Source organism: Gadus macrocephalus, chromosome 13 (assembly GCF_031168955.1).
Source record: "Gadus macrocephalus chromosome 13, ASM3116895v1".
Classification (NCBI taxonomy): Eukaryota; Metazoa; Chordata; class Actinopteri; order Gadiformes; family Gadidae; genus Gadus; species Gadus macrocephalus.
This window is the reverse complement of record NC_082394.1, coordinates 5,134,857-5,154,992: the sequence shown is the minus strand read 5'-3', so window position 1 is coordinate 5,154,992 and position 20,136 is coordinate 5,134,857. Positions and strand designations below refer to the sequence as shown.

The following is a 20,136-nucleotide window of genomic DNA, read 5'->3' as shown; positions in this document are numbered from 1 at the left end:
TTGTCCTCCCCATCAAAGCCAACTTTGTGTTCCTCAAACCCAACTTCCTTCTGCTCCTTCCTGGCAACTGATTTCCCGGGTAGCCAATCAAAATGATTTGACGCTGTTTAATTTTTATTTATTTTCCGACTTGTCCTAATCGATTGTGTCCATTTAGTAGAGAAGCGTTCGGCAGAATGACTCTGCTTATCTTCTTTCATAAGATGGTGTGTGGTACATTGTAACCTGAAACCCTTCATCAGAAAAAAAGAGACAACTACAAGACAGGTTCAGTGAAGTGTAAGTGAAAAAGGTTTTATTCCAAGATCATAATATTCAAGGTTTATTAAGTGTGTAAACCAAACGTATATAAAAGGCCAATATCATGATTTGAGAGAGGTTTGAAAACATGAAAATTAAAAGTCCCCCAAAATACTCTGCTAAAAAAGATTTCATTCATTTGTTCAATAAGTAAACACAGAAGCTCATAAAGCTTAAAGCTGGTAATCTGGCCATTTTTGTTGCATCGGTTCATTCAGTGCCATTTTAGCAAAAAATACTCAGAAGCTCAAGTCTGTAAACATCCGGTAGTGTAACAGGAAATACCAAAAGGTCAAAAAATACAAAAGGGGTCCTGGGGCACTGGGTGAGGGGGCTTCTGATTGTGTCCCACTTCAGGGTCCTTCATGCAATCATTCACCGGAGACCTGGGCTCCTTGGTTCAATCCTCCTATGTACGCACAGCGTTCGACTTGAGGAACATCCTGCTGTGCCAGTAGTCAGGATTGTCAAAAGATCTGTCCACCCCGACGGGTTCTCCGATCGCGGCCCCCGCCCGTACTTTAACGTACGGGTCGATTCCCGAGGCCCGCCGTCCCTCGTTGCCCTGGGCAGCACGCTCCTCCTCCTCCTCCTCCTCCTCCCCGCCCAGGTTCTGGTACACGGCCATCTCTTCCCCTCCTCGCTCCCCGCTCAGCGAGTTCATGTCCTCATACTCACACACCTCCCTCTGGCCCCTGCCCGGCTCCGGCCCCGTCCCCGTCCCCTCTTTCCGCTGTTCCAGTGCCTGTCGGAGCTTGGGTTGTCGGTTGGTGTACTGGTAGTTGTCCTCCGCCTCCTGGTAGTCGTCCTCCTCCACCTCCTCCAGCACCTCCCTGTAGACGTTCTCCAGGACCGTGGATCTGGGGGGAGCCTCGTGCGTCTGTAGAGGGAGGCTCTCCTCCACCTCACTCCCCCTGATGTCCATGTACTCGTACTCCAGAGAGGCCCGGTCCTCTGAGGTCGAGCCTCGGAGGGCGTCCTGGTCCTCGCGTGGAGGGTGACCTCCCAGGTCCCTCATCTGGACCCAGGAGCCGCCGTCCTTCAGCGGGCCTCCCGGGGGCTTTGCCGCCCGGGAGGCCGTGTGTTTGTTCATGTACTCGTAGTCTTCCTGGTCGGGGTCGCTGGGGGGTCCCTGAGAGTGAACGATGCACATCCGGTCTTTGAACGGAGTGACCTGGGCCACGAAGAGCATGGTGTCTGGGAAACGACATTTGGACAGTTAGTATTGGTATGGAATAGATCTCTAGTACTCTAGTCTAGATCTCATTTACAGCATCAGTCATCGATGGATTAAGGAAGGTTTGTATCTTGTAGTGTGTTTATGAGATACGCCTCTGTGTACTATCAATTATTCATCTCATGATTTTATATTATTTAATTATTCTTCGTGTTGAATGTCAATGTGTTTCAGCCCGGTTAAATTAAGGATTCATAATTGTAACAACAATTGTCAGCAGTAGATCCTGTGTGTTTTAAGATTCAGATAAACGGACAGTGGAGCAGTGAGAAGAACAACCCAGTGGTGGTACCTCTCTTTGGGCTTTCCCCAGGGAGCACGTATCCGTTCTGATCCTCCTCGTTGTGGATGTCCGGAGAGGGGGTCTGCGGGGGCCCCCCGGACATGCTGTCTCTCTGGGACAGGTAGGCGCTGTCCTCGCGCTGGCGTTTCCTCCTCATGCTCCCGGTCAGGTAGAAGTCCTCGTTCGTGTCCTGGTCCGTGACGGTGCCGCGTCCCTCGGAGCTCTCAGACACTGTCCGGGCCGAGTTCAGCCGCGAGCGGGACGGCCACGCGCCCTGCAGAGGATCAGAAGACTATGAGGACCGAGGAGAGGGTTCACTGGATACCATCTAACACCAGGCCTTCACTGGATACCATCTAACACCAGGCCTTCACTGGATACCATCTAACACCAGGCCTTCACTGGATACCATCTAATACCAGGCCTTCACTGGATACCATCTAACACCAGGCCTTCACTGGATACCATCTAACACCAGGCCTTCACTGGATACCATCTAACACCAGGCCCTAACAGGGAGATGGTTCACTGGATACCATCTAATACCAGGCCTTCACTGGATACCATCTAACACCAGTCCCTAACAGGGAGAGGGTTCACTGGATACCATCTAACACCAGTCCCTAACAGGGAGACGGTTCACTGGATACCATCTAACACCAGGCCCTAACAGGGAGATGGTTCACTGGATACCATCTAATACCAGGCCCTAACATGGAGATGATTCACTGGATACCATCTAATTCCAACCGCTATATTCACAAGTTCTCATTCACAGGAGCTGATATAACCCACCTGTCCTGGACAGTCCACCCCCGGGGTCATGGGCAGGTATCCAGCCATGCTTGATGTGTTTTGGATCATCTTCAGGAGAAAGGAGGGGAAGTTCATGTTTATTTATAACACATGGCAGTCCTTCAACCGAAACGACGCAGTGCCCTTAAACGATAAATGGGCAACACCATGCGTGCGTTCCTTAGTCCCTACGACACTGACCCTCATGCTTTCCATCTTGGAGAGGCGTGACATGCTCCGTGACGGGGACATGTAGAGATGGTGCGTGGAGGGGCCCTCCTCCAGGCCCTCGGCCTCCTGGTCCTCCAGCTCTCCGTTCATCTCCTCCAGGTCGGCTGAGCGCTGCAGGTGGTCGTCGGGGGCCAAGTCTGCCGCGCTGCAGTCGCCCTGGGGCGAGACCACGGGAGGAAGAATGAGAAGAAGACGACGATGAATTACAAAGTCATGTTGAAGTCGTCATGCAATGGTGGATGGAGGTGATGAAGGTGCTCACTTTGATCACCAGGTACCGCGGGGGGTCTCTGGCCATCCTAGTGAACTCATTGGCCAGCTCTTTGAAGGTCGGACGGACGTTCTCATCGATCATCCAACCTGTGGACGAAACAAGAGTCCCGAAATGAACTACCTGAGAAGCGCTGTGGTTCTGCTGAGCTCTAATGCGTTCTTCTGAGCAGGGACAGCAGAAGACATGGAGAGGGACTCACACTTGACCATGACCATGTAGACGTCGATGGTGCAGATGGTTGGCTGGGACAGCCGCTCGCCCTTCTCCAGCAGGTCAGGGACCTCCTGTGGACGCATGGCTGGGTAGGGCTCGGTCCCGTACGACATCATCTCCCATACGGTCACACCTGCAAGACACCAATAGAGGATTCACATGATTCTCAAGTTATATTTCAGTTATTTGATAACAATCAACGATGCAGTCCAATAAACTATCCAACCAACACAGCAGTTATCTACCATCGATTCTTTATGTTATTAAGTTTTATCATGGTACAGAGCTGGACTGACCGTAGCTCCAGACATCACTCTGATGGGTGTATCTGCGGAATAAGATGCTCTCCAAGGCCATCCACTTGATTGGCGTCTGTAAAAAAAATAGGCATTAGGGTTTGATTTCATCCCTGGTGGATGTGTTAACGTTCGGGGTCAATGATTATCAAAATGTTCTTTGGGTTATAGCTCAGAAAGCAAGCAGCAGTCCTGTTTTGATAAACTTTGATCTTTTTACTTCAGGACAACTGCTCTTTGCTGAGCAATAAACCCCTTTATGGGTGGACTACAGACCTTGACTTCGTTGTAGAAGTATTTCTTCTCATCTGGGTAGAGCAGGTCCGCAATGCCGTAGTCTGAGATCTGGACCATGTAGTCGTTCTTCAGAAGCACATTTCTTGCCGCCAGGTTCCTATGGACCATCCGATGCTCTTCCAGGTAGTACATGCCCTGAAAGATACATTTAGGGAAGCATCTTGGTTACCTGGAAGAGTGCAAACGTTCCAACACACCTGGAGACATGTTCACGAGAGCAGAAGTTCACCTTGGCGATCTGCACACACCAGTTGAGCAGCCTCTGGGGACTGAGGTTGTTCTTGCGATGCTTGATGTGCTCCAGCAGCGAGCCCTGGGAGCTGAGCTGGGTGACCAGCTGTAGGTTGTCCCCCGGGCAGATGCCCAGGATCCTGACCACGTTGATGTGGTCCAAACTACCCAGGGACAACATGTGCTGCAACATGCACAGGCAAACATTACTATTATACTTCCGTGGTTCCATACACAAATATACTGTTTGTCAAAAGGGGTTTGGATTGGAGTTGCCTTACGTCTGTTATCTCATGGAACTTCTGGCGCCCTGTGCGGTCACTGATGGTTTTTATCGCCACTGGAAGCTTCACCGTGTCCCCTTCAGGAATCCAGATGCCCTGAATTAAGGAGAACAACACATGATATAGTTACTGGATGGACCATGACCTGTAGTTAGTTTACAGGGAGGTGCAGATTAAACGCGTTACCTTGTGGACTGTTCCGAACACGCCCTGGCCAAGGAGTTTGATCTTACGGAGATCTGTGACCTTCAGGATGCGAGCGTGAACCTTTGCTCCTTTCTCACTGGGATCCAGTGGTTCAAAACTCTGGAAGAACACAGAGGAGGTGTGAACACATACACCTAAAGAACACACACTCATGAGGAGCGGGAGATAGGCTACGGATCGGCCCGTCACTGACCTCTCCGCTCTCCATGTATCTCCTCATGGCTCGTTTGCGACGGATGGCGAGACCGCGGCGGTAGAGAACGGTCAGGACGAAGATGGAGAACGACACGAAGAGGAGGGCGATGACTCCCACCACGATGCCCGTGGTCGTTCGGCTGGACGGAGATTTGAAAAGAAAATTGCACAATTTCCACTTGATTGTTGAATGTCTATTTTTGGTTTGCATAAATGACCCTGAGTGGGAGGGGCTTGAGTGAGTGGGAGGGGTTTAGGGTGAGTGGGAGGGGCTTGGGGTGAATGGGAGGGGTTTAGGAGTGGCGATAGTAAGATTCTTGTAAGCATAAGAGAGGCACGGGTTATTGTTGGATTGGTTATTGGATGTGATTTTATTGATACGATTATTGAAATCACTATCAACTGATATGTCCAGGATATTTTAACCTATGAGCTAGCTGAAACGTAACACATTTGGACTTTAACACGGCTAGGGTTATGCAATCCTAACCTGCGACCCCTAACCCTAACCTTAACCCTGGCAACTAGGCTAGATGATAATGCTTATGACTGTGTTAACTAATGTGAATTAATGGTAATTGAATGTACCCTTACTGTAAAGTGTTACCGTATTTATTTAGCGTATCAAATCAAACATTTGACTAGGAGCTAGAAAAACTAAACTCACCTAGACATGGAACCCCGGGATTCCAGACAGTCTCCGATGTTTGGACCATCGCACCTGGTAACAGGAAACAGGAAGAGGGGGAACTTAGGGGAACCACGCCACGGCAGAGTGGTTTCAGGTGGGCCTAACTGGAAGAACCCAAAGTGTCCCACCCATCAGTCGGGAAACTCCTGGTAACATAATACCGCTTACTGGTGGATCGAGCTCACAATGCTAATAGTACTTAGCATTGTATAGCATCTTATCCTAGCTATCTATGTTGTATACTATAGAGGGAAGGGGTTAACCTCACGGTTGTTGTGCTTGGCTTACTGTACCGACAGTGATATATTGTTGTTTCTCTTTCTTCTGACAAATGTGCTTCTTGTAAGTTGCTTTGGATGAAAGCGTCTGCTAAACACACTCAATGTTAATGGAATCACTGAGCTACCCTCCTGCTCCTGGAACTCAAGTCCTGTACAGAGTGTATGTATGTATGTATGTATGTATGTATGTATGTATGTATGTATGTATGTATGTATGTATGTAAGTATGTATGTATGTATGTATGTATGTATGTATGTATGCATGCATGCATGCATGCATGTATGTATGTATGTATGTATGTATGTATGTATGTATGTATGTATGTATGTATGTATGTATGTACAGTATGTATGTATGTATGTATGTATGTATGGATGGATGTACAGTATGTATGTATGTATGTATGTATGTATGTATGTATGTATGTATGTATGTATGTATGTATGTATGTATGTACGGACGCCCCTGCTTACCCCTGGGTGCAGTTGAGATGGCAGGGCTCACACTTGTGCTGTCTGTCGGGGTATTTGAAGATGACCCCCCCCTCTCCCATCAGCCCCTTGGGGCAGGTGGACACGCAGTGGGGGCCGTCCTTGTTCCGGGCACACGCCACACACTGGTCTGCCCCCTGGTGGACGGGAGGCAGTCAGGCAGGAGGAAGAGATAGATCGTAGAAGATTATGTTTAATATGCACGTTTGTCTATATGGATCTCTATATACAGATCTATATATAGATCTAGATCCACATAGAGAGAGATATTTCTCTTGTGAAGCACCACTAGGTGGTGTCTGAGATCTGCTTTTCATGACCTTGAGGAACTTGAGGAAGCAGCATTGAAAGCCTGGAGCTATATGCTATGATGTGAGCCACGCTCTTAAGTGTTCTGTAGTGTAACGCGGGCGTTAGGAACGTACGGGCCCAGTGCAGGTTGGCCTCCCATGCTGGAGCTCACACTCAGCGTGGCAGGGCACGCATTCTCCTTCAGCCGTCGCAAACTCCCTCCTGTCACTGCGCGGGGGAGGGAACGGGGAGGACAGCTGGTCAGCACACCGCCGACCGAAGATAACACGACTAAATGCTCTCTGTACAGCCGCACATTCCCCAATTATGAGATTCCTCGTGTTTGTCGTTTTGTGGAGACACTGACCCTGTGAGGAACATGCACTGCTCCACGCAGGTGCCTCCGAGGCTGTAGTTCTTGCAGGCGAGACACTGGCTGGGCCCCGGACCCCAGCAGCCATCAGAGGAGCACAGGGGGTCGCAGGTGTGGCCTTCTTTAACTGCACACACGGATGTCAAGCGTTAAAAAAAAAAGACGCCTCCACGCCGAACAGCAGTTCTTAATGAAGGGATCTGAGTCTAGGCTAGGCTCGGCATAGCGCTCACTAAGGCTAAGCTTAGTGCTCACTAAGGCTAGACTAGGCTTAATGCTCACTAAGGCTCGGCTAGGAATAATGCTCACTAAGGCTAGGCTAGGATTAATGCTCACTAAGGCTAGGCTTAATGCTCACTAAGGCTAGGCTAGGATTAATGCTCACTAAGGCTAGGCTAGGCTTAGTGCTCACTAATGCTAGGCTAGCATTAATGCTCACTAAGGCTTAGAGCTCATTAAGGCTAGGCTTAGTGCTCACTAAGGCTAGACTAGGCTTAATGCTCACTAAGGCTAGGCTAGGAATAATGCTCACTAAGGCTAGGCTAGGATTAATGCTCACTAAGGCTAGGCTAGGCTTAATGCTCACTAAGGCTAGGCTAGGATTAATGCTCACTAAGGCTAGGCTAGGCTTAGTGCTCACTAATGCTAGGCTAGCATTAATGCTCACTAAGGCTTAGAGCTCATTAAGGCTAGGCTTAATGCTCACTAAGGCGAGGCTAGGCTTAATGCTCACTAAGGCTAGGCTTAATGCTCACTAAGGCTAGGCTAGGATTAATGCTCACTAAGGCTAGGCTAGGCTTAGTGCTCACTAAGGCTAGGCTAGGCTTAATGCTCACTAATCCCAACCTTAGTGCTCACTTAGGCTAGCCTAAGTTATTGAGCCCTGATTGGAGGACGCCGGCAGCCTCCTCTCACCACATCGGGCGCGGGCCCCGTTCTCCTTGACGTCGATGTTCTTCATGCGGCCCCTCGGGCGGGAGCTCTTGGGGGACAGGCGTGTCCAGTTGACGTTTTCTTGGTAGCAAAGCTTTTGGTTCCTCGTAATGTAAACACCGCCGTCGTTGATCTTCCTCAGCGACCGAAGCCCGAGAGACGTCAGGGACTTGATCCCAATCACCAGCAGAGCGTACCCCCTGGTGGAGGAGGTGGGGGGGGAGATGGGTTAGTGGGGCTGCGGTGGGCTGGGACTCTGAAGGTACAGGCCAATACGATCCGGTACGAGGGGAGTAGGGTGGGGGGGGGGAAGGATGTACCTTTTGGAGTTGGATCCTCTGGGGGACGGGGAGAGGTGACGTAGGACAGGGGACGAGGGGAACGGTGTGAGAGACAAATGAAGATATTAGAGGCATGCTGGTGGTGTTCTTCTCGGCGGGCCGGTTACACATACAAGGAGATCAAACAGGTAGAAGAAACAGGTGGGCGAGTGTTTACTTGTAGAGGGTCCTGCCCTCGATGGTCTGAAGGTTAGAGAACACGGACAGATCTGACATGTTGGTCGGCCAGGACTGGATGTTCAGGTAGTCTGGGGACAGAGGCCTCGTTTATCAGACGTTTATTATGACGGCAGAACGTACTTTAGTGACGGATATTAAAACAAGACACAGGAAAAGGAATAACACACACCTGTGATCTCTCTGACGGTGCTGAAGATCTTCAGCTTCTCAGGGTCGATGGCCGGAATGTTCTTGTAATCATCCCTGCATGGAAGGAATGACGTGAACATCATTATGATATTGATGATCATCATGAACGGATGATGTGTCGTTGTGGGTGTCCAGGGGGGTCCCGCCTACCCTTTGATCCCGGTCACCAGGAAGTGGAGGCTTCCCTGGATCTTGGTGCAGTTCCTGAAGCTCTCGATGTTCAGGGCGTCCACGGTCTGCCGTTCGGCCGGGCCGGTCCCGATGCACACTGAGGGGACAGAGCACACCGCCTGTCACCGGGAGAGTCCTCACGAGAGAGGGGGTCACACCGGAGACTCAGACACTGCTCAGGGGTTAAGGCGGTCGGCACCTTTTGGACAGGGTCCTCCACACGGCTCACACCTCTTCACTCCTTCCGTCTTCTCCACCTCCATCTTGCCCTTGGGGCAGCTGCTCACACAGGAGCTCTCGTCAACCACGAAGTTAGCTGTGCAGTGAACGACACAGAGAAGAGCTCACCACCACGGTTACACCTGGTCTGATTGGGTTGGGGCTCCGCTTGGACTGGTGGGTTGAGATACAGTCTGGGTTAGGGTTAGGGGTTAGACGAGTGCTGTGGGCTTGTGTGTTGAGTTAAAGTTAGGGTTAGGGTGAGGGTCAGGGTTGGTTGGGTGTTGTGTGTTGGGTGAGGGTCAGGGTCAGGGTTAGTTGTGTGTTGGGTTAGGGTCAGGGTTAGTTGGGTTTTGTGTGTCGTGTGTTGAGCTAGGGTAAGGGTTAGTTGGGTGTTGCGTTAGGGTAGGGGTTAGGGTTAGGGTCAGGGTTAGTTGGGTGCTGTTGTTGAGTTAGGTCAAGGTTTGTTGTTTGTTGGACTAGAGCCAGGGTAAAGATCAGGGTAAGGGTTAGTCAGGTGTTGTGTGTTGGGATAGTGTCAGGGTTAGGGTTAGGGTCAGGGTTAGTTGGGTGCTGTTGTTGAGTTAGGTCAAGGTTTGTTGTTTGTTGGACTAGAGCCAGGGTAAAGATCAGGGTAAGGGTTAGTCAGGTGTTGTGTGTTGGGATAGTGTCAGGGTTAGGGTTAGGGTCAGGGTTAGTTGGGTGCTGTTGTTGAGTTAGGTCAAGGTTTGTTGTTTGTTGGACTAGAGCCAGGGTAAAGATCAGGGTAAGGGTTAGTCAGGTGTTGTGTGTTGGGATAGTGTCAGGGTTAGGGTCAGGGTTAGTTGTGTGTTGGGCTAGGGTCAAGGTTTGTTGTTTGTTGGACTAGAGCCAGGGTTAAGATCGGGGTAAGGGTTAGTCAGGTGTTGTGTGTTGGGATAGTGTCAGGGTTAGGGTTAGGGTCAGGGTTAGTTGTGTGTTGGGCTAGGGTCAAGGTTTGTTGTTTGTTGGACTAGAGCCAGGGTAAAGATCAGGGTAAGGGTTAGTCAGGTGTTGTGTGTTGGGATAGTGTCAGGGTTAGGGTTAGAGCCAGGGTTAAGATCGGGGTAAGGGTTAGTCAGGTGTTGTGTGTTGGGATAGTGTCAGGGTTAGGGTTAGAGCCAGGGTTAAGATCGGGGTAAGGGTTAGTCAGGTGTTGTGTGTTGGGATAGTGTCAGGGTTAGGGTTAGAGCCAGGGTTAAGATCAGGGTAAGGGTTAGTCAGGTGTTGTGTGTTGGGATAGTGTCAGGGTTAGGGTTAGAGCCAGGGTTAAGATCGGGGTAAGGGTTAGTCAGGTGTTGTGTGTTGGGATAGTGTCAGGGTTAGGGTTAGAGCCAGGGTTAAGATCGGGGTAAGGGTTAGTCAGGTGTTGTGTGTTGAGTGTTGGGTTCCACCCCCACACTCACAGGGGCACTGCGCCACGCAGATGGAACCGTACTGGTACTTGGCGCTGGGGTTCCGCTCCAGCTTGAAGGTGAGCTTGCTGTAGATGTGTGTCTTGGGGCACTGAGGCACGCAGGAGCCCGAGTTGTTGAAGTTCCTGCAGGCCTGGAGGATGGAAACACCTGAGTCACTACGACTCTGTGGGTTAGCGAACCCTAACCTTAACCCTAGCCCTAACGCACGGTAGGTCTGTTGTTGTTTTTAGAGATAAGAGTCCAGTCTATTATATTTGTAGAGCCCCTGATCACAGTCTCAGTCTCAATGGTCTTCACAGGTCACCATTCCAGCCCATCCACCCAGGGGGGGAGGGGGGGGATTAAGTTAAATCTTAATCTAAATGGTATCATTTCCTTCTAAAGACAAGAAGATCGTGTTTCCATGGATACATCCATGTATGTCCGTGACGACTTGCTGCGTACTTACAGAGCAGTTTGTGTCATGGGGTCCCGTGCAGCCCCCCGCACACTCCATGTGGCAGCAGTCGCCCGGGCTGCGTCCGAAGCATCGGCCGTTACACTGCGGCGCACAGATCGTCTTGGTGACTACAGACAGAGGGGGGTTAGCTACAGAGCTTCGGCTTTAGCTACAGTCAAGAGGGGCATTAGCTACAGTCTTGGTGACTAGAGATAGAGGGTGTTAACTACAGTCTTGGTGACTAGAGATAGAGGGTGTTAACTACAGTCTTGGTGACTAGAGATAGAGGGTGTTAACTACAGTCTTGGTGACTAGAGAGAGAGGGTGATAGCTACAGTCTTGGTGACTAGAGATAGAGGGTGTTAACTACAGTCTTGGTGACTAGAGATAGAGGGTGTTAACTACAGTCTAGAGGGGTGTTAGCTACAGTCTAGAGGGGTGTTAGCTACAGTCTAGAGGGGTGTTAGCTACAGTCTAGAGGGGTGTTAGCTACAGTATTGGGGACTAGAGATAGAAGGGCATTAGCTGGCCCGATGACACAGCACCGAGGGGAAAGAATCATCAACACTCTCCAGTACTCACGGATCTGACAACCGTCCGCCTCTGGACCCCAACAGGGCACGTCTCCGCAGGCCTTATGACATTTCTCTGAAACCACAGGTAAGACTCCATCAGCCTCAGTGTACATTTACATTTAGTTCTTTTAGCAGACAGTTTTATCCGAAGCGGCTAACATTAAGTACTTTACAGTAAGGAGGTTCATAGAACCAAGGGCCAAGCAATAACAATCGCTAGGTTAACCAATTCACCGTATACAACAAAGATAGCTAGGATAAGACGCTACGCCATGCTAAGTAGCCTACTATATTGTACGTGCCAGGACGTACAACACACAATAAGTGTGTACATTAAGTGCCAGGACGGTCATCATACAATAAGTGTGTACATTAAGTGGCAGGACGTACAACCTACGGTAAGTGTGTAGGAGGGGTACAGGGGAGGGGTAAGAGGGGAGTGTATTCAAATGCAAAAGGCAAAAGGTGCCCCAAGCCCTTCCCGTCCCCCCGCTGAGACTCACTCTCTGGTCCGTTGTCGTTGAAGATGATCTCACTCGAGGAGTCCTTCACGATGTCAAGCCAGTTGATCTGAGGAGCGAAGCTCAGGAACTTATTCTGGATGATCTGAACACCTCCCTCCAGGATCTCTGTCAGATGATACAGGGAGAAGACACACACACACACACACACAGACACACACACACACACACACAGACACACACACACACACACACACAATCACACACAATCACACACACACACACACACACACACACACACACACACACACACACACACACACACACACACACACACACACACACACACACAGAGACACACACACACACACACACACACACACACACACACACACACACACACAGAGAGACACACACACACACACACACACACACACACACAGACACACACAAAGGTAAGTTAATGTCAAATACAATTAGCACCAGGCAACGAGCCCCGACTTGCAGCTGATACCGGGCACACGTGTGTTGATGCGGCATGTTGCGGTTTGATGCGTTACAATGTGGTACGATGCGCTACGAGACCGGCGCTCATGTTTCAGTGGCAGTTGGGAGCCCAGACATTCCGGGAGGTTCCCGCCACTCAGAGGGAGTGGTGGCTCTACGTGGGTGTGGGAGCCGCCGTTAACGTGTGCACTGGGACGCTCCGCTCGCCTACACACCTTCAGTGACCCCTGACCGACCAGAGGAAGAAAGATCGCTGAAGATATGCTACTCTTCTTCTCTCTTAGACAGTGTGGGTCTTACCCTACCTGTCAGGTGTGTGAGGCCCTACAGTCCTACCTGCCAGGTGTGTGAGGCCCTACAGTCCTACCTGCCAGGTGTGTGAGGCCCTACACAGTCCTACCTGCCATGTGCTTGAGGCCCTACAGTTCTACCTGCCAGCTGTGTGAGGCCCTACACAGTCCTACCTGCCATGTGCTTGAGGCCCTACAGTCCTACCTGTCAGGTGTGCGAGGCCCTACAGTCCTACCTGCCAGGTGTGTGAGGCCCTACAGTCCTACCTGTCAGGTGTGTGAGGCCCTACAGTCCTACCTGCCAGGTGTGCGAGGCCCTACAGTCCTACCTGCCAGGTGTGTGAGGCCCTACAGTCCTACCTGTCAGGTGTGTGAGGCCCTACAGTCCTACCTGCCAGGTGTGCGAGGCCGTACACAGTCCTACCTTTCAGGTGTGTGAGGTCCAGCCTACCTATCAGGTGTGTGAGGCCCTACACAGTCCTACCTGCCAGGTGTGCGAGGCCGTACACAGTCCTACCTTTCAGGTGTGTGAAGTCCAGCCTACCTATCAGGTGTGTGAGGCCCTACACAGTCCTACCTGCCAGGTGTGTGAGGCCCTACAGTCCTACCTGTCAGGTGTGTGAGCCCCAGCTCCTGCAGGCCGTACTGCCCGTCCTTCTGGTAGTTGACCAGGACTGCCAGCGCGAAGCGGCCCTCGTACAGCGTGGTGCCTCTGATTACGCGCAGGTTGTCCAGGGGCAGACGGCTGAACTGGTTCAAACCTATCAGGATGTAGCCCGTCACCTCTCTGATGGACTGCAGGGGGCAGCAGAGGGAGGGCGGGAGGACGCAGAGAAGCAACAGTGATGAGGGGGGGGGTGTTAATTCATGTGGGAAACATTGTTCATTATTACATTGCTTTAAGCTGACAGGTGCGATTTAATCAAAGTGTCTCTAAGGGGGCTCAGTTCTCTTGGTGACTTAGTGTTTACTGGTGTTTACTGCACGGACGTTTAGTGCTTTGTATACTCCTCTTTGTTTCAATCCACATTCCTCAGGTAAACAAGGCCACTGTGGAAGACCTGCTATCACCTTGGAAACACAGGGAAAAGGGGGAGCTAGGTGTTGTTGATGGTTGCCCTGGCGTCAGCGCTCACCTGCAGGAAGGAGAAGTTCCTGGACGGCTCCATCATAATGATCTCCAGGTTGCCCATGACGATCTCACAGCCAGTGTACATCTCCTTGATGAGCTTGTACTGCATGTCTGAGCTTCCGGTCATGCTCAGAGCGTTCTTGGTCCCGGAGCAAACCGTTACTAGAGGAAGAAGGAAGTGTGTTATATTACCGAACCTCGCAGATCCAACATCAAGATAGCACATCACTACTGATTTCACCAGGCGTACAATACAGCTATCTACTCATCAACAATCCTCTACATTCATATTTCACAATTTATTTCTTTGTGCCGATTCAAACAAAATGAATAAATAATAAAAATAAAACAAACATGGGTTTAACGAGGTCGAACCCATGTGAATAGAATCTAAAGCATGTGAAGGGAAGGCACAGCCGCACGCATGAGTCCCACTCTATGTGGACGTTTCTATGGCACTTTGTTTTAAAGGCACAATATCAACGAGAGCACTGTAACTGTAAACAAACTCAGGCTTGTACGAGCACAACATACAAGGCCTTGTCTATGGGCGGCCAGCGACTGCTTTGCTATTCAAATCTCTGTCCGAGGCAGACAGAGAGGAGGAGGGACATGGGAAGAGAAAGACTAGCGCAGGAAGAAAGTAGGAAGAGGGGCGACACCATGGATGGTGAGTCTAACGTTTGACAGAAAACCACATGAGTGGCCAGAGTGAACCGCAAATCAATTCACACGTTGGCTCAGTCTCTCTCCTCCACCCCATCTAGATATACAGTGAGCGATTGTAACCCACTTCATAACCTTTCTTAAGATAATCCAGTTCCAAACCTACAGGATTATGTGTTCAAGTCAACAGTTGAGCACTTTGGCCTGGCATAGATTCAAAAGATACACATCATAAAATCAGAGGAGGCTGAATCAGGAAAACATTATGAGGGCCACAGTGTTCAGGCCAGCGGGACTGTGATTGCATGTAGCAATAAGCGTTATACAACCATCATTTAGATAACAGGCACTTTTATTGTGTTTTTGAAACAGAAGGGTTCAAAAGCCCTGTTCCAGCCCGGGCAGGGCCAACGCTACAAAATGGACTCTCAAAACGGCCCACAGAAATAATAAACAAATACTTGAAGCCCGAGCGAGATGGGTTTCCCTGACCGAGTCGCGCCCACGCGTTCCATGAAACTTCAAACTCTGACAGCAGCCAGTCCAAGGCCTTGGGAGTGAAACAATGCCAATCGGCTCAAAGGTGAGCTTTTATCTGCGGCCTGCGTAGCCCTGGGAGTGTCGCTGTGTTATCAGCGACAGCCGTGCGCTTCAATGGGCTGCTGGGAAACGCAGTGAACACCTGCACGTTTCATAACGAGCTCAAGGGGGCTGAGAACACAATATGTCACCACAGAGCCGGCTCAGAGGCGAATGCAATGGAGGGGGGAATGCGGACGTCCAGACAACAGGTCCACACCTACAGCATTGTGTGGCTGTTCACACGTCGCACTGCGAGGCAACAGGCTGAGTGGGTTTCTCTCAGAGCCGCTCTCTCTCTCGTGTTGGCAGACAGAGGACGCAGAACGGGAGAGAGAAAGGGAAGGCTGGAGATACACACATCCAGACACACAGACACACCACACACACACACACACACACACACGGGTTACACATCAAGACACCCACAAACCACACACACACACACACACACGGGTTACACATCAAGACACCCACAAACCACACACACACACACACACACACACACGCACGCACAGACACGCATATGCATACACACACACACACACACACACACACACACACACACACACACACACACACACACACACACACACACACACACACACACACACACATACAATGGGCCTATTATGAAGCGGCGCGAAACAAGTGTCTTTTGTAGAACATCACGATTTGTGGCCGAGACTCTTCCCCTCTCCCCATTAGTCTTTGTATTTAGCTATAACAATATCCTAATACCCCCCCCCCCCCGACACACACACACACACACACACCCACCCTAACCTGATGTGGAGCCCCAGCAGCCCTCCTTGCCCTCTGTATTAAAGTGTAACCCAACACATCAATGAGACTCAGGTTCAGCGGCGTTGAGATTCAGCCGAAAGCGACGGAGGAGGGAACAAACAACTCATAAAGGAGACGGGACGTAAACAGAAACTTGGCACAGGGGGGGGCAAGAGATTACCGCATACCTGTCCCTCACACACACAGCCGTGTTGTGCACGCTGTGACGTGCACAGACCCAGCGACACCTGCACACCTGTGCTAAATGGAGAGAGAGAGCGAGAGAGAGAGAGCGAGAGAGAGAGGCAGAGGACGCCTGCCGTCAGGGCCCGGTTCGGACGGCGGACTGGACCTTGGGCTGCCTGGAGGGGAGACGCTTGTTTTCCGAGCCGTGTGGGGGAGAGATCAGGGATCGCCTCACTCCGCGCCGGCCTACTGAGTCAACAGGCCCGACGGCATTTTTACGTTCTGACGCATGACTGTGTGTGTTGAAACACAAAGCCACACCAATAATAACCACGATTGGCAGATTCCCCCGAGATCACACAAAAAGCACAGTGATTTATCCTGAAGGATACAAACACATCGGACACGATGGTGACGAGAGATGAATCATAGTAGAATGTATCACACGTCGATGTCATCATTAATCCCTGCCTCTCTCTTTGATGAGCCCACCTGTTTATTTGGCGACAGGTAGTGATGTGCATTAAAGTATTCTCGGACCGGTCCTGTGTGGATGAGAGGCGGCGGTCTCCCTGGGGGACCAGCCCAGGTTAGTACGGTACCCCGCCCTCCCCCCACCTCACACCCCCCAGGGGTCTCAGGGGGGCCGGGAAATATATCATTACATATTGCTCATATTGCTTATGCATTGTTTATAAAGGTATATGATATTCAAACTGCTGTTTCTTTATTTCATAATCATTACAGTGTAGTCCCAGAATAAAGCCGGACCCCGACGAGATCTAGAGAGCCCTGACCTTAAGGGGACACCTGCTGTCAGGACCTCCTCTGCACGGTGATGGACAGATCCATTGACCGTTTACAGATCAGCAGTATTTCCATCACACCTGTTTTGAAAATAATACGAACCAGGAAGGACCTGCATGGATTTCTCCAGCTGTTGTTGTGTACATGTATACATGAATACATATGTATACATGTACACAACCTGCTTTGCATTCCGGTACCGCAGTAGTTCGTACTGAATACTGCAAGCAGCATAATGATGCATCATTTAAATGACCAGATATATAAATATGTTGAAGTTAATCATCATCACATATATTCGATCTAATACATCGTTTTTGTTATTTCCAGGTGTTCCTCATTTAACTGGAATGCGCTCGGAACTGAATTCTCCCTGTTATTTCCCTCAATGCCCACCGCTTTATTTACCGAAGGTGACCGGAGCCACGTTGTACAGGCAGAGTTCACCGAGTCACCGAGTCACCGAGACATGAGTCACACCTCCATGTGCCTATGGATATATTCTTCTTATTGGCACAGCAGAAACACGTAAAGTCAAGAAATTATGAATACAAGTCTCCCGGCTTGCTATTTTCTGAACAAAAAAGCTCCGAGATTGGTTATCAGCCGATACCACCGGTGGGTGGAGATAAGTGAGCCGGAGACAGAGACGGATCACCGGGGCAAACACGGAGAGGTGCGGCTGACGCACAGCAAACAGGTTCTCCGTAGGGAGAACTGGTTTTGAACCCAGCAATGATTTGGAGACTATTTCCCGTAAGATCGGGAAAATGTGCGAAACAAATCGGGTCATATGTGGAGTTCATATAACTGGTCGCTCACTGTTTGTGTTATTTAGACGTTTTGAATGACGCTGTCTCCACTATTTGGAGGTGGATTTCGAACCTACCTTCCTGCGTCTGAGGGGAGGATGGTTGGATGAACCATAGCAGCACGATGTGTAGGAGTAGAGGCTTATAGTCGAATGGGGTCATTCTTATCCGAAGAAATGCGGTTGTACGCAAAGTCCAACCATGAGTTCTTGGTTATCTTCTCTCGATGAAAAGTGTGATCCGTTTGCTCAGAGGCAGTCCATGTCGTCTCTGGTGTTCACGCTTCCTTCTTCAATTTTCTTTAATGTTTTTAAAATTCCAATACGAAAATCCTACCTCGCTGTAAAATAAATCCTCGGGAGAGGTCCGGTTGGAGACTGGATACTAGTCCAGCGCATTCTGGGTGCGTGCGTAAAATCACTACTGCTCACACTGATTGGCGCGACGCCTCCAACCAATCACAGGCCGAGCGTGTTTTTAACTGAAGGGTATGACAGACGTGACAACAGGGCTTGGCTCGCATGGACCTCACAGGACTCTGAACTAGAGCCTCACTATGAAGAACACACGATGCTGCAAAACAGGTTTAGAGATCAACAACAACAACAACAACAACAACAACAGAGCCACTCTGTCTTTTTTTTGTTGACAATTTTATCTTTATCTCTCTCTTTATTCTCTCTTAAAACGGTATTGTTTTATGTGCAAGCCAGCATATATATATATATGCATATACATATACATTTATCTATACATATACATAAACACATACATATATATACATATGAGCGCTGTCAAACGGTAAAAATGTAACCTAGCGATTAATCACATAGTATTGGTGAGTTAACTCACGATTAATCACATTGTATTTTAAATCCACTCTAATTGGAGTTAAATCAGATAATCAAATGGAATGACATATTATCATTAATATAAAATGTACTTACTAAGCAAAAACTAGACCAAGTGATCTTGAGGGAGTTAATAATAATAATAATAATAATAATACATTTAATTTAGAGGCGCCTTTCAAGACACCCAAGGTCACCGGTCACAGGAGTTGTATGGACTCAACCAGTGTTGGTTGATTATGAACCTTACGGAACACCACCGAATTGGGAATGTGAACAGGCAGTTACTTAGTACAATTGTAAACCAACAGTTACTACAAGTGTAGTTAAATTCAAATAAGTAGCAGCACCACAGATTTCGGAATTGTAAACAGGCTGTCACTTACTGCCATTGAAATCAGTCGCTTTCTGCAAATGTGATTTAATGTAAAGTAAGTGGAACTAAATACAAAAATATATGCATATATATTTACGTTTATATATGAATAAATAGTCAGGAGTTAGGTCATTCAAGTAGTGTTATTGCGTATCATCACCATCACTTCAGTAAAATGTCTTTGACACAACAGATAACGACTTATAGGTAGTGCCAACGAAACTGAACCATGAACCTAATTAATCTGCAGGCCTAATGATATATAGTTCCAGCCCGAGAGAACAGTCGGATAAGGAACGCATTGTCTTAAGAACATGGATTCCTATTTCAGGAACACACTGTCTTAAGAGAAACAAACGTGTGCTCCCATTTCAAACGAAGATAGATGATTGGCCAGGTACTTAAGGAGAAATGTTTGAGTCTTTTGTCCGGGGTTGTTTTGTCACTGGAGCCGTGACACAAACACAGCCTGACTGAAGTGGAGGAACCGGGTGGACCGCCCAAGGAACCTGGACCGGCCGGCTGGCCCAGTCAGCCTCTTACAAAGCCTCCTCAGACCTGGGACCCAAGCAGGCCCTGGGACCACAGCAGGGCTCCACTAGACCCTCGGGGACCTATAGGTCTACAGGGTCCAACCAGACCTCTAGGACCTAAGTCTACAGGGTTCATCTAGACTGCTAGGACCTTGGTCTTCAGGGTTCAACTAGACCCTGCAGGTCCTAGGTCGACAGGGTTCAAAGACCTCTAGGTCTACAGCATGCCTCATGACATCTTAGGTCTAGCAGACTATGAAAGAATAAAGTGATAAACAGTGATTGATTTCCAGACAATACAATTTGAGTGTGCCAAAATCAAAGGGTTAATCTTTCACTACACTTCAAGGAAGTAGACATATTTTCAGTTTGATGTGCCCTGGATAAATAGCGAGCCACACACTTAAACACAATGTGGAGTATGTTATTCATTTATTATTATTTATTAACCAGTGTTTAAACCTGTGTTTCTTCAACTTTGAGATATAGGCCTATCGGCATAGATAGCACAAATGGCATAGACAACACAAATGAAAACCATGAAAATGCCATCGAAAAAGTATTATAAATAGTTAAGAGTTTTAAATCAAAGTTTCCATCAATTTGAATAATGACACTAATATTCTTCTCACTATTTGTACTGGATAATGCTTGTAGCCTGCCCTCTGGTGGCGACAGAGCGCTACAGCGGACACA

At 49.2% G+C, this 20,136-nt stretch overlaps 1 protein-coding gene across 2 annotated transcripts; it reads right to left on the bottom strand.

Annotated features, from left to right (window-relative positions):
- Positions 1–273: 273 nt before the first annotated feature.
- On the bottom strand, positions 274–18,120 carry erbb3a (erb-b2 receptor tyrosine kinase 3a). Of its 2 annotated transcripts, XM_060068242.1 has the most exons (29): positions 17,758–18,120; positions 13,849–14,006; positions 13,321–13,507; positions 11,958–12,083; positions 11,462–11,527; positions 10,889–11,007; positions 10,429–10,570; positions 8,985–9,101; positions 8,765–8,882; positions 8,595–8,668; positions 8,403–8,493; positions 8,225–8,242; positions 7,887–8,104; positions 6,966–7,098; positions 6,733–6,826; positions 6,290–6,444; positions 5,511–5,564; positions 4,842–4,983; positions 4,628–4,747; positions 4,439–4,537; positions 4,156–4,341; positions 3,906–4,061; positions 3,630–3,705; positions 3,320–3,466; positions 3,109–3,206; positions 2,817–3,002; positions 2,616–2,684; positions 1,830–2,094; positions 274–1,497 (listed from the first exon to the last, which is right to left on the bottom strand). In XM_060068242.1, the coding sequence occupies exons 1-29, from the start codon at positions 17,840–17,842 to the stop codon at positions 710–712; spliced, it is 4,287 nt and encodes a 1,428-aa protein (XP_059924225.1). In that variant the 5' UTR covers positions 17,843–18,120; the 3' UTR covers positions 274–709. The 2 variants fall into 2 exon arrangements, with proteins under 2 accessions (XP_059924225.1, XP_059924226.1); XM_060068243.1 differs by lacking the exon at positions 8,225–8,242.
- Between the last annotated feature and the right edge of the window lie 2,016 nt (positions 18,121–20,136).